General features: G+C 42.1%; 1 protein-coding gene across 3 annotated transcripts in view; it reads right to left on the bottom strand.

Moving 5' to 3' along the window:
• The window catches only part of pikfyve (phosphoinositide kinase, FYVE finger containing), an 81,479-nt gene that overhangs the window by 65,917 nt on the left and 2,994 nt on the right, over window positions 1–12,568 (bottom strand). For 2 of the 3 annotated variants that reach the window (XM_085772654.1, XM_085772652.1), the window contains exon 2: window positions 3,680–3,879. In XM_085772654.1, coding sequence (XP_085628780.1) covers window positions 3,680–3,863 — 184 coding nt within the window. In that variant the 5' untranslated portion in view covers window positions 3,864–3,879. Of the gene's footprint in view, window positions 1–3,679; window positions 3,880–11,898; window positions 11,917–12,568 lie in introns of those variants that run through there. The other variant, XM_085772653.1, reaches the window with a different exon arrangement.

Below are 12,568 nucleotides of genomic sequence, written 5' to 3' on the forward strand. Positions count from 1 at the left end.
GTCTGGTTGTGTTTATTGTTGGTAAGTTCCTGATAAATGTCTTTTTTCCAACCTAGGGATGGGAATTGATAAGATTTTTACAATTCCAATTCCATTTTCGATTCTGCTTAAAGGGATAGTTCAACATTTTGGCAAATTGGCCCATTGCCATAATCGCTATAGTCATAGCAGTAGGTTCATTACCTTTAATTGTAGGTGTAAGCTATTTTCAGTACGGCGGAGCGCAGCAGCTGGCTGCTCAGAGCTACGCTATGGAGGCTAACGGAATTTCTTGGTTTCCCTCATTAAACTCATCAAATTCAACATCCCAAAACTCCACAGCGCTTTTGTAGACAAGTTGTGACCTGCACAACCACCACGCTATGAGGTAATGACGGAACGATACGAAACGGAGCCGTTTTCGAGGTAAATACAGGGTAAATACGGAGACTGCTTGCTGAAAAACTGTCCCTGAACGCAACGCGCATCAGCGGTTTTGTATGAATTTACCTCGAAAACGGCTCCGTTTCGTATCGTTCCGTCATTACCTCATAGCGTGGTGGTTGTGCAGGTCACAACTTGTCTACAAAAGCGCTGTGGAGTTTTGGGATGTTGAATTTGATGAGTTTAATGAGGGAAACCAAGAAATTCCGTTAGCCTCCATAGCGTAGCTCTGAGCAGCCAGCTGCTGCGCTCCGCCGTACTGAAAATACCTTACACCTACAATTAAAGGTAATGAACCTACTGCTATGACTATAGCGATTATGGCAATGGGCCAATTTGCCAAAATGTTGAACTATCCCTTTAACGATTCGGTTCTTTATCGATTCTCTTATCAATTCTCATTTGGAAAAAAAAAGACAACAAACTTTGTTCACGTTTGTACTAGGGCTGCCCCCAAATAGTCGACCAATTATTACCGACCAAAAAGTCATCAGTCGACCTAAATTTCAACATTTGGAGGCGTGGCTTCTCAAAATTAAGTCAAAATCAATATGACTGAACCATGTGAAAGGTTGAAGGGCTTTTATTTTGAAGGGCCACATACAGGAAGTCGTGACACGGCAGGTCCCTGCGGCTGCGATATCGCTGTTTTGAGCAACTTGCCAACTTTTCCGATGTTGTTACAGACGTGTCTGGTTTGGAGACTCAGACGTGAAAGCACGTAGGCGATCGCTGCTGTTTTCAACGAGCAGCGGGTGTTACCGTGACGACCCCCGTCCCACCACCAGCCTCAGCTCAGTCACTCACCTCATCTACCGTGTTCATGGTGATAAACGGCACACTGCCTGTAATTAAACCCCACCGCCGTGTTGGACTCACCAGCATTAATTCACAGAGCAAAAAAAAACTGGAACTGACTGGAATTGATAAGGGAATCGTTTGCAAAATTGGCAAACGATTCCAAGGAATTGAAACACTGGGAACCGATTCTCAACAAGAACCGGTTTTCGATTCCCATCCCTATTCCAACCAGATGATGAACTGAAACAAATGTGTATATAACATACTGTATAACTAGACTTTAAGAGGTGTATTTTGAGTGACAGGACGTCTTGAGTCAAGTAACGGAGCATCTTATTGTCAGTAACGGTTACGGCGTTGTAACGGGGGAAACAGTAACTTTATTGATCACTGTTACTGGAAAAAGTTATTTTATATTTTATAACCATGTTGATGTGATATCTGGAGCTGGAGTTATATTAACAGTACGCTGAAAAAAGAGTGTAAATAGATTCTACTGCTCCTCATTTGGGCGACTACAGACTGACTTGTTTTACTAGGGGCACAGTGACCATCCTAACTTAGAATTTTAGGAGCTCAAGCAGAAAATGAAGGGGCGTAAATCGACTCAAAAAGCAAATGTTCACATTTCCTTTTCATTCATGATCCTCTCACACCTGCAACGACAGATTCCAGATCCCTGAGTGACCACTTCCACGTTTCACTAGTGTTAAAAAGTAGATGAAGAATGTATTTGTCCTGTGTGAAGTTTAGTGGCTAAATGCTCCATCATGTGGGGTTAAAGTAAAAGTCTGGAGCTCTGTTGATGTTGTTACATTACTGAAGTTAAGACATGATGAACGTCAGCGCGTCACGAGGAGACATGAGCAGTTTCCTGTGTGTAGCTGTGTAACACTGTGTGTGTGTGTGTGTGTGTTAGAGGACAGAAGTCAGAAGTGAAACCAGAGTTTCTGTGTTTAGGTCGGTGACATACAAAGTTCACATTTAAAGATCACATGTAAATCCACCTGAAGCTTCTGATTATTATCAGGGGTCTTTTACAAAATGAAAATGTCAGAGAGCTGCTCATGTTTTGTAACATTCATTCTTTCATTCTTCACATTCACAAAACAAAACTCTGTATCACACTCTTCATGAAAATAGTCTGTTTTTTTAGCCTCTATCATCCTGACAGCTGAAGTTATTACCTTCAGGTATTATCCCTCTCTATTAAAGAAGAAAGGATGCTGAACATTAGATTAGATTAGATTAGATTATACTTTATTTCATCCCCGAGGGGAAATTCGTTGGTGACAGCAGCATTTAACAAGGAAACAGGACGTGTCTGTTCTGATGATAGAAGTCAGAGCTTCTCTTCTATAAAACACATTTGTGTTAATTGTTGTGTGGGTCACGGTCTGATTGTCATTGGCGGGTCAGCTTATACAGGGTAGGAACCTTTGGGGGCGCATCAGGTGTTTCCAACCGGAACAGGAAAAACAGTTGTTGAGCGCTGTGCAGCATCACGGTGCTCCGTGCGGATGTGTGTGTGAGATGTGTGATTTAAAGCATTGGATGTTAAATAAATGGACTTGTTTGCTCTCAGGTCATTAGTCATTCATCCGTCATGGTGAAGTAAAGCGCGTCAATTAGGTTTCCTGTTGAAATGCCTCAGTGGCATAAAGCATTGGCTTAGCTTCTACAACATTCATCAACTTCTCAGATGTATGATTCATTGTAGGCTTGGGCGGTATCCAAATTTTGATACCTTCAAACCTCCTCCACATTTTACCGCGGTATACGGTATTAGCCTACCGTGACTAATTAAAAATGATGACGTAAGCCTCAGGTGGCGTTACCATGTTGGCTTGTGTCTTCACCAATCAGAAACTGAATACTAGGGCTAAACATTAGCAGACCAAAATCTCATTGGTCGATTGGTCGCAGGAAAAAAACAAACATTTGGAGCCGTGTCTTGTCAGAATTAAGTCAAAATCAATATGACTGAACTGTATATGAAAGGCTATAGGGCTTTTATTTTGAAGGGCCAGATACAGGAAGTCGTGACACGCACTCATTGTCAGTTTTTTTTTGTGTGTGTGTGTGTGTTTTTTTGTTTTAGTAGGCTAAAACACATTAAACTAACTGAAAATCCAACCACACATAAGTGCTACTGGACATATAATCAATTTTAGACATTAAATGACTTTTATTTAATATTTAATCCTTATCTCCTATATAAGTGCATTTGCATTTTTTCATGACGGTATTGAAACTGATACCGTTGCTATTTTTAAACATACGGTATTACCGTAAAAATACCGCCCAAGCCTAGTTCATTGATCCTTTGGCTGCTGGTAGCTGGTTAATGACCAGACCCCTGATTTAAGTTGTGTTTTATTAACTGACTGTTTATTCTAAGGCGTTCAGGGCCTTGAATGGTTGGAAAAAACCAGTGTGTGTGTGTGTGTCTGACCTTTGTTGTTGAAGCGGAACAGGTTGACGAAGGAGCTGTAGGCCGAGCGCAGCGGCGGCTCATCCTGCTCGGGGGTCAGGGGCTTGAAGTGCGTGAGGTGGGAGGGGCTGGTGGGCGAGAGGACGGGCGGCTCGGCGCTCCAGTCGGTCGAGGACGAGGACGAGGACTTGTCGTCGGCAGCCATGTTGCTGCTGCTACTCCTGCTGCACAAGGAAACAACAACAATAACAAATACACACGTTAGATTCACTCAGAGCCGAGCGCCGCTGCTTCCTGTTTGGTTGTTTGTTTGTTTGTGAGTGACACGTAGGGGTGTGCCAAAAAATCGATTCACATAAGAATCACAATTCTCATTTAATGCGATTCAGAATCGATATAAAATGTCCCAAAATTGATTTTAAAAAATAAAACAGTGAAACAAATCTGCTGCTGTCGGCCTCCGTTTCCTTAGAATTTAAAAGGCAGCATGTTTAACTGCACTGTTTATTTAGTTACTTATGCAATATGTGATATTGGTTTTATGCAACAGTTTCAACAATTCCATCTAAGCGTGGATAAATGTTTAAAACTCAATAAAGACTGGAGACTGGAGTAGATCATGAGGATCCTTTCACACCGACAGACTGAAGCAGAAATCATTAGGAATCACATAGTTTTGAATCGAAAATCCATTTTGACTCGAATCGTAGCCCCAAAAATCAGAAGCGAATTGAATTGACCCTTCGTGTAAGCCCCGCCCCCTTGGTTACTGTTGCTACGCCGGGCAAGCTTTCACTCCCAGCCATGCTCCTGGCAGTATTTGGTATCGATTTAAAAGGAAATATCAGTAAACTGTTCTGAGATAATAGAGAGAAGAAATCACAAAGATCATTCAGAGTTTTCAGTGACGTGACTCGCGCAGGAGGATAAAACATCTGTTCAACGACACGACTGGACAATGTACAGAGCAGCAGTAAGGACCGGTCATTTTACCGCCTATCAACCCACCAAGACTTAGGTCATCTCACTGGTCATGAAACGTTGTCAAACTGCAAGTTTTTGGCCGATTGTGAACCACATACAGCTTTCGCTGCTGTTTTGTTTTCTCCCACCGCTGTATCAGTCAGTGAAAGCAGTCCCTGCCTGGAGGATCCCTCGCCTAAAAGCCCAGGTAAAAGCCCTAAAAGCCCAGGTAAAAGCCCTAAAAGCCCAGGTAAAATACCTAAAAGCCCAGGTAAAAGCCCTAAAAGCCCAGGTCAAAGCCCTAAAAGCCCAGGTCAAAGCCCTAAAAGCCCAGGTAGAAGCCCTAAAAGCCCAGGTAAAAGCCCTAAAAGCCCAGGTAAAAGCCCTAAAAGCCCAGGTAAAATACCTAAAAGCCCAGGTAAAAGCCCTAAAAGCCCAGGTAAAAGCCCTAAAAGCCCAGGTCAAAGCCCTAAAAGCCCAGGTAGAAGCCCTAAAAGCCCAGGTAAAAGCCCTAACAGCCCTAACAGCCCAGGTAAAAGCCCTAAAAGCCCTAAAAGCCCAGGTAAAAGCCCTAAAAGCCCTAACAGCCCAGGTAAAAGCCCTAAAAGCCCTAAAAGCCCAGGTAAAAGCCCTGAAAGCCCTAAAAGCCCAGGTAAAAGCCCTAAAAGCCCAGGTAAAAGCCCTAAAAGCCCAGGTAAAAGCCCTAACAGCCCAGGTAAAAGCCCTAAAAGCCCTAAAAGCCCAGGTAAAAGCCCTAAAAGCCCAGGTAAAAGCCCTAACAGCCCAGGTAAAAGCCCTAAAAGCCCTAAAAGCCCAGGTAAAAGCCCTAAAAGCCCAGGTAAAAGCCCTAACAGCCCAGGTAAAAGCCCTAAAAGCCCAGGTAAAAGCCCTGAAAGCCCTAAAAGCCCAGGTAAAAGCCCTAAAAGCCCAGGTAAAAGCCCTAACAGCCCAGGTAAAAGCCCTAAAAGCCCTAAAAGCCCAGGTAAAAGCCCTAAAAGCCCTAAAAGCCCAGGTAAAAGCCCTAAAAGCCCAGGTAAAAGCCCTAACAGCCCAGGTAAAAGCCCTAAAAGCCCAGGTAAAAGCCCTAAAAGCCCAGGTAAAAGCCCTGAAAGCCCTAAAAGCCCAGGTAAAAGCCCTAAAAGCCCAGGTAAAAGCCCTAACAGCCCAGGTAAAAGCCCTAAAAGCCCTAAAAGCCCAGGTAAAAGCCCTAAAAGCCCAGGTAAAAGCCCTAACAGCCCAGGTAAAAGCCCTGAAAGCCCTAAAAGCCCAGGTAAAAGCCCTAACAGCCCAGGTAAAAGCCCTAAAAGCCCAGGTAAAAGCCCTGAAAGCCCTAAAAGCCCAGGTAAAAGCCCTAACAGCCCAGGTAAAAGTCCAGCTGTCATTTCGGAGGTGAACATATGGTTATCCCCATATTTACACTTGCTCAAGTCGAAAAAAAAGTCCGCTCGTATCTGAACATCTCTATATTGCTGCCGCCGCCGCCGCCATAGTAGCAGCAGCAACAACAACATCCTTCTCTACAAACAAATGTTTTTTGTCCTAGTCTCAAAATGTGTCCACAAAAGCAAACGCAATGACTCACTGCGGAAAGCTTGCCAGGCCTATAGTTACGGTTGCTAACGTAGGATTGGACAATAGCCGTTTGTGGGAGGAGTTGGCGAAGGGTCAATTGTGAGATAGTAAAAGATTCCCACCCTAGTGACAGGTCCAGGACAAGCCAGGATTTCCCGGTTATCCTGGATGAATTCAGCCGCGACTCGGTTGCTTGAAAGCCGACGCACCATCAGAAATGATTATGTCTAATGCCTGCCACACACATAAAGATAATCGGGCTGATTTTGCCCCGATTTCCCCCCTTCCGACCACGGACAGACATCGCCCGATTATCTTAAGGTCTTCAGATTATCTTATAAGATTCTCTTGTAGTGTGTGGTGTGTTAAGAGTCAAAATTCCCCCGACAATCGGCTCGGAAAACGTTCGGCGCCGATAATCGTAAGTATTAAACATGTTCAATATTTACGATTATCGGGGCCGACTTCGGTGGCCGTTTCAATCAAAAGTCATCTTGTGTGTGGAGAGCCGGTGTTGTGCGGAGAAGCGCCTGCTTGCTGAGCTCTGCATGCTGCTGCTCGCGGCAACAAGCCACTTCTCCGCACAACACCGGCAACCTCACAGAGAGCCACGGTGCAGCCCTGGTGTTACATGAGCTTCACACAGACATTCACACACACACAGGAGATTTCCTGATAGCCGATAGCAAAGACAGTAGCGCTCGTAGCCGGCAACAGCCAGCAATACAGCAGCCATGTTTAAACGATCATGTGACCGCCGCTCACAGCCCGTCATGTGACAGCGCACGGCTCCCTATTGGACAGCCGCTTGACTGCTCGGTGTCCGGAGCCACAGACACACAGACACACACAGATGGGATCGTTGTAAAGGCTGAAGTGTCCCGCTTTCATTAAAAAAAAAATTACGTCGCTCTCATTGTCCATTCCGGAAATAGACCCGAAAGAGTAGCTACAACGACACCCCTGGTATCGCTGCTGATGCTGGATTGTTTTCTGACCAGAGGGTCAAGATTCTGAAAAATCTCAATGTGTGTGGTGAGCTGTGTTTGGAATATCGCAGCACACCACACACAATACGATCAAAACTGTTCAATCACAGATTTTTTATCTTCATGTGTGGGGTCTCTCACAGATAATAAATCGGTTGAGATTTATAAAATCTTTATGTGTGTGGCAGGCTTAAAGGGTTTGTCACAAACCTTCCAAACGTCCAATCTCAACCAGAAATTGTTCTTCTTTGTGTATATTATTCACCACTCCATACCGGTATAGTGATCTACCTAAAGTTTGCAACTGAACTAAAGTTTCCAATCCACAATAAAACAAGAATATGTAAGATATGTATAGAAGATCTATAGTGGACAAGGACGCCGTCGTAACCCAATCCACATTGGAAGTCACAATATGTTTCGCCGCTCCGTACCGGTGATCTGATCTACTTGAAGTTTGTGATCCACCATAAAGCTAAAATGTATAAAAGTATAAATATTAAACCAAGTGGATTACAGAGATTAAAACTGAATAAATATAAAAGAGGAAGACAGAAGGACGTTTTGCCTGTTTTGCAGGAAGTGGCCGGATTTAAAACTCTCCAACAATCATTCACACGACTCCACAGGATGTGAATGTGAGAAGTTAATAATTAGAAGAAAAAATAATAATTACAGAGTTACAATGTTAACTTTTCATTCATTTGCAATTAATATATTACATTATGTAAATAATCCATCCATCCATCTTCCTCCTTGTATCCAGGATCTTGTTCTTTCTGTCATGACGATATATAAAATATAATATAAAGAATATGTACACGAAAAAAGCCCAACTTCCCATATGGATTGGACCGACTCCCACTCGGGAAAGTCAGAGAAAAAAATCAGAGAATCAGTCGTCTGACGTCACAACAATCTGCACCTGAACAGAATGCCGTCCCCGTCAACGGTAAAACATCATTTAAAGGTATAGTACGTAGGAATTCCCCCCATCTAGCGGTGCGGTTGCATATCTGAACGTATTCTTGATGTTGCATTCAGGTGAAATGGGGCAGACGTCAGACAGACAACAGACGCTGCATGTAACAGGATAAACAAGTGGTCCGCCAGCATGAGGCAAAACAACATGTTGTCATGGTGATGTGGTATTGTTTTAGTAAAATGACATCCGGTTGGTTTGCCGACGGCCGTCTGCCTGACTGCACCTGAATGCAACACCGGTGCCTCCGTCCTTCCTCACACTACACAGTGGTGACCGTTTTAACAGGCCGTTTCCGTGGTTACCTACGGTCACGATGCAACATGGCCGCCTCGGTTCGGTGCGTCGCCCACTTGTAACGACTTGTAACAACTCATTCTAAGGAACCAGAAAGCTTTACTTTGGATGCAGCTGTGATTCACCTTCAGGGAAATACGGATTTATGAAAGACAGGTTTGATTTTTGATCATAAAAAGCCAAATAAGTTACAGTTTTTTTAAATTGTTTGTAATGTTTTTATGCGTGAAGCACTTTGAATGTAAAGTTGGTCCCGGTCCAACATGTTGGCGGTTATTCTGGCGTCGTGGAGCCTCGAACGCAGCATAAAGACGACGTGTCACAGAGGAGTCACAGTTTCTATTTGAGCTGGATTCACTGACAGCTCCTCTTTTGTCTTCTGTCCAGTGGTGTTTATTCTCTATGAACATCAACCAGCTGTGACGGCCGCTGAGTTTCTGTGTTTCTGAAGTGAATCGATCTCGTCCTCGTGATCCTCCAGCAGCAGCTGCTCTGGGAACAGTTTGCTGCTGCTGCTTCATCAGCCAATCGGTGATCGACACCGTGGTCTGGTTCTGACAGATCGTCCAGCGTTCACAAACTCTACCTTCACTTTACCTTTAAAGGAGAAGTGCACATTTTTACAACCGATATAACTTCTTTGGTGTCATTAGGATCCTTCAGACGATATTTAGATCCAAGATGATGGATGATGTCATCTCTGAGGCTAGGCCTGTGAGCATTTATCTCCTAAAAAGTATTTAACCAGCCGTCGGTAAACCTCTAACAGGGTTTATACAGGAATCTTGAAGTTAATTTTAAAACCTTTTTAAGACTTTTTCAAGACCTTCTCAATATTTTTCAATACCTCACCGCCACTTCAAGCTGTAACCATTTACACCAGTGACACTTTTAACGTAATAACAGTTTTAGTTTGTGATAAAGACTCTAGACCACTATGATGCTACAGAATTCAAAATAGGCTGGGATAATAAATCAAAGGCAAAGTTTATCAAAAAAAACAAAAAAACATTGCTCCACTCTCAAAAAACAAAAACATCAATCTTCTTTTCTTTTTTATGTACCGGTTCATCTTTGTTTTTTAATAAAAATGAATGAATTCACACACTTTTACAATGTTTTTTAGGACTCAAACTCTTGGACAGCTAATTCAGAAAAAATACCTTCAAAATTTAAGACTTTATAAAGTCGTGAAAAGACTTTTTAATACTTTTTAAGGGTCTTAATTTTCCCCAAATTGATTTATTACCTTTTAATACTTTTCAAGACCCCGCGGATACCCTGTCTAAAAACCTGCTGGTAAGTTACTCGGCTCGTTTTCTCCCCCGGGATGACGACGGAGGTTGGCCGGCCCGTGAGCTCAGCAGGCGGCTGCTGCCTGTGGGAAGCCCCCGTTGCTTCTGCAGTGGCTCTGCACAAAAACGTCCGAGGAAATCTCCTAATAGGCGTTATCTGGATAAACTGACCACAGACTGGGGATCTAAACTGTGACTTTCTCCCATGAACAAAATATAAAAACTTTAAAAAGTGACATGTTAACAGCGCTGCAGCAAGAATTTAAAATACAATATATCGAGGTCGGCAAAATTATTGAGTTCATTTTCATTTATCGTGCGATTAATTGATTTATTGATTATCGTCCCAGGCCTATCTGAGGCTCATTCTCTCTGCCTCTTTGTGTTTATCATTTTATAACTATAATACCCCTGGATAAACAGTGTTGTTCTGTATATAATTGTTAATAAAGCTCCTTCACTCTGCGACGGTCGGCTCGTTCACCTGGAATCTGTTTTGTGCAACGTGGCTGAATATTTGTCAGATGTTGAGGTTGTGGACGAGGACTTTGAATGTGACGGACGTCCTCACCGTTCTGAGCCAGAGTATAAGGATGAGCAGCTCTTTGAAAAGAGGGTGCAGGAAAGGGGAAGACCACTAGTGAATCATAAAATATTAGTGAAATTAACTTGTTTCACAGCAGATAATGTTATTTAGAGGCTGCATCGCCAACACTATGTGGATATACGAGGCTCTGAATGGATCTAAATATGGTCTGAAGGATCCTAATGACACTAGAGTTATAAGAGTTAGTAAACCACCAGAGTTTATGTCAGAATAAGGTCCAGGTTGTAAAAAAAAAAAACGGCACTGCTCCTTTAATAAACTACACTAATGAACTGATCACAGCAGCTTTACCACCACCATCCATCAGCAGCCTCACCTTCACTTTCACTGTGACGGCCATTCATTCAGCTACATGTAAACACAAGCTAATCACCTGTTTCCATGGCAACATTATACAGTAGAGCTGCAACAATTCATCAAACAATAATCGATTATTAAATTAGCCCATAATCTTCAACTATTCTGATAATCTAATAATCAGTTTGAGTTCCAGATTCTCTGATTCCAGCTTCTTAGATGTGAATATTTCTTAGTTTCTTTGTTCCTTTATGACAATAAACTGAGTCTCTGGACAAAACAAGACATTTGAGGACGATGTCGTCTGGTGGTTTGAGAAACACTGATTGATATTTTTCAACATTTTATTGACCAAACAACTGCCAATTTGTTGTATATAATTTTGTAAATTACTCTTTTTTTTTTTTTTGCTATTGCTATTTTGCTATTTCATTATGTATAGTTAGTTTGTTCTTTATATTCTTATCCTATATGTTGTTATCGTCACTGTGTGTAATGCTACTGCACTGTAATTTATCTATCTATCTATCTATCTATCTATCTATCTATCTATCTATCTATCTATCTATCTATCTATCTATCTATCAATGGTTTAAATAATCGACAGATCGATTGATAATGAATATAATGGTTAGCTGCAGCTCTATTATACAGTTACAGTCGGTTTATAATGGCATCCAGCTCACAGACACGACACTGACAGGATAATAAAAGTATTTATCATGACTCAGTGGAAACGAAGCATCAATGAAACATCCCATAAAACACCGACTACACAGGAAACAACACGTCACTGTCACCTGCTGAAGTCTTTATGATCCAAACAACAACTACAACTACAACAACTGTACATGAGGCTACACTCCTCATGTCTGTGACTCTGACAAAGTGAAACTCAACAAATTTCATCAAATTTCCGTTTTTCCCTCAACAGGAAACAGATGTGGAAGGAAAAAACATAAAGTTAGAACATGTTGTTTCTCCTCACACACACACATCTATAAATATAATATATAAACACACAAAACAGACAGAAATGTACCGTGTGTGAAGTCTAATCCGGAACAGATCACAGAGGAAGTCAGTGTGAAATCAGCAGGTTATTGATTGATTGATTATTAAGTCCAGCAGCTGCAGCTTCACCACAGTCTGATCGGATCTAATAATCCATATTAAACCTAAACCGACCGACCAGTCCCTGAACGCCTCATCCCTTCACTTCACTTCACTTCACTTACCCCTTGTAGAAAGCCACGGACTTTGAGTTAGCTATGCATGAAGCTGCAGCCATGGTGTGTGACTCTGCCTGGTCATGTGTGTGGAGGAAAAAGCAGAAGCAGAAGCAGCAGCAGCAGCAGCTTACCCAGTGAAGTTAGTTTGAAGTTGGGTATTTGACAGACATTCGCTCCTTCTCAACAGGGCCGTAGTATAGGGGAGAAAGGTGATGATAACTCTAGGGGCCCAGCGCCCAGTGGGGCCCATAAAAAACCCCAGTAGTCTAATCTTTGTATGACTGAATTATTCTGCGTAAGACCCTGACTAATACTCATAGTACACTGTAAAAACTCAACATCTTTCCAAGAATATTTGTCTTATTTCTCATCAAAATGTCTCATTTCTAGTCAAAACTAATCTCTTTCCACTTAAAATAAGACTCATTACCTAAAAATTAACTTGTTTTTTAGATCATTTTCACTTAAATTCACAATAAATAGAAAAATCTGCCAGTGAAAGTAAGTTTTTTGCACTTGTAATAAGAAAGAAAAACTTGCTCCACTATCAGATTTTTTCTACTTATTTCAAGTGAAAATCTGCTTGAAAGAAGTAAAAAGTGTCTAAAAACAAGCTACTTTTAATATGATGAGTCTTATTTTAAGTAGAATGAGATTTGTTTTGACTAGAAATGAC

Source organism: Trachurus japonicus, unplaced genomic scaffold (assembly GCF_045865225.1).
Source record: "Trachurus japonicus isolate A0001 unplaced genomic scaffold, Traja_1.0 AP030749.1".
NCBI classification, from domain to species: domain Eukaryota; kingdom Metazoa; phylum Chordata; class Actinopteri; order Carangiformes; family Carangidae; genus Trachurus; species Trachurus japonicus.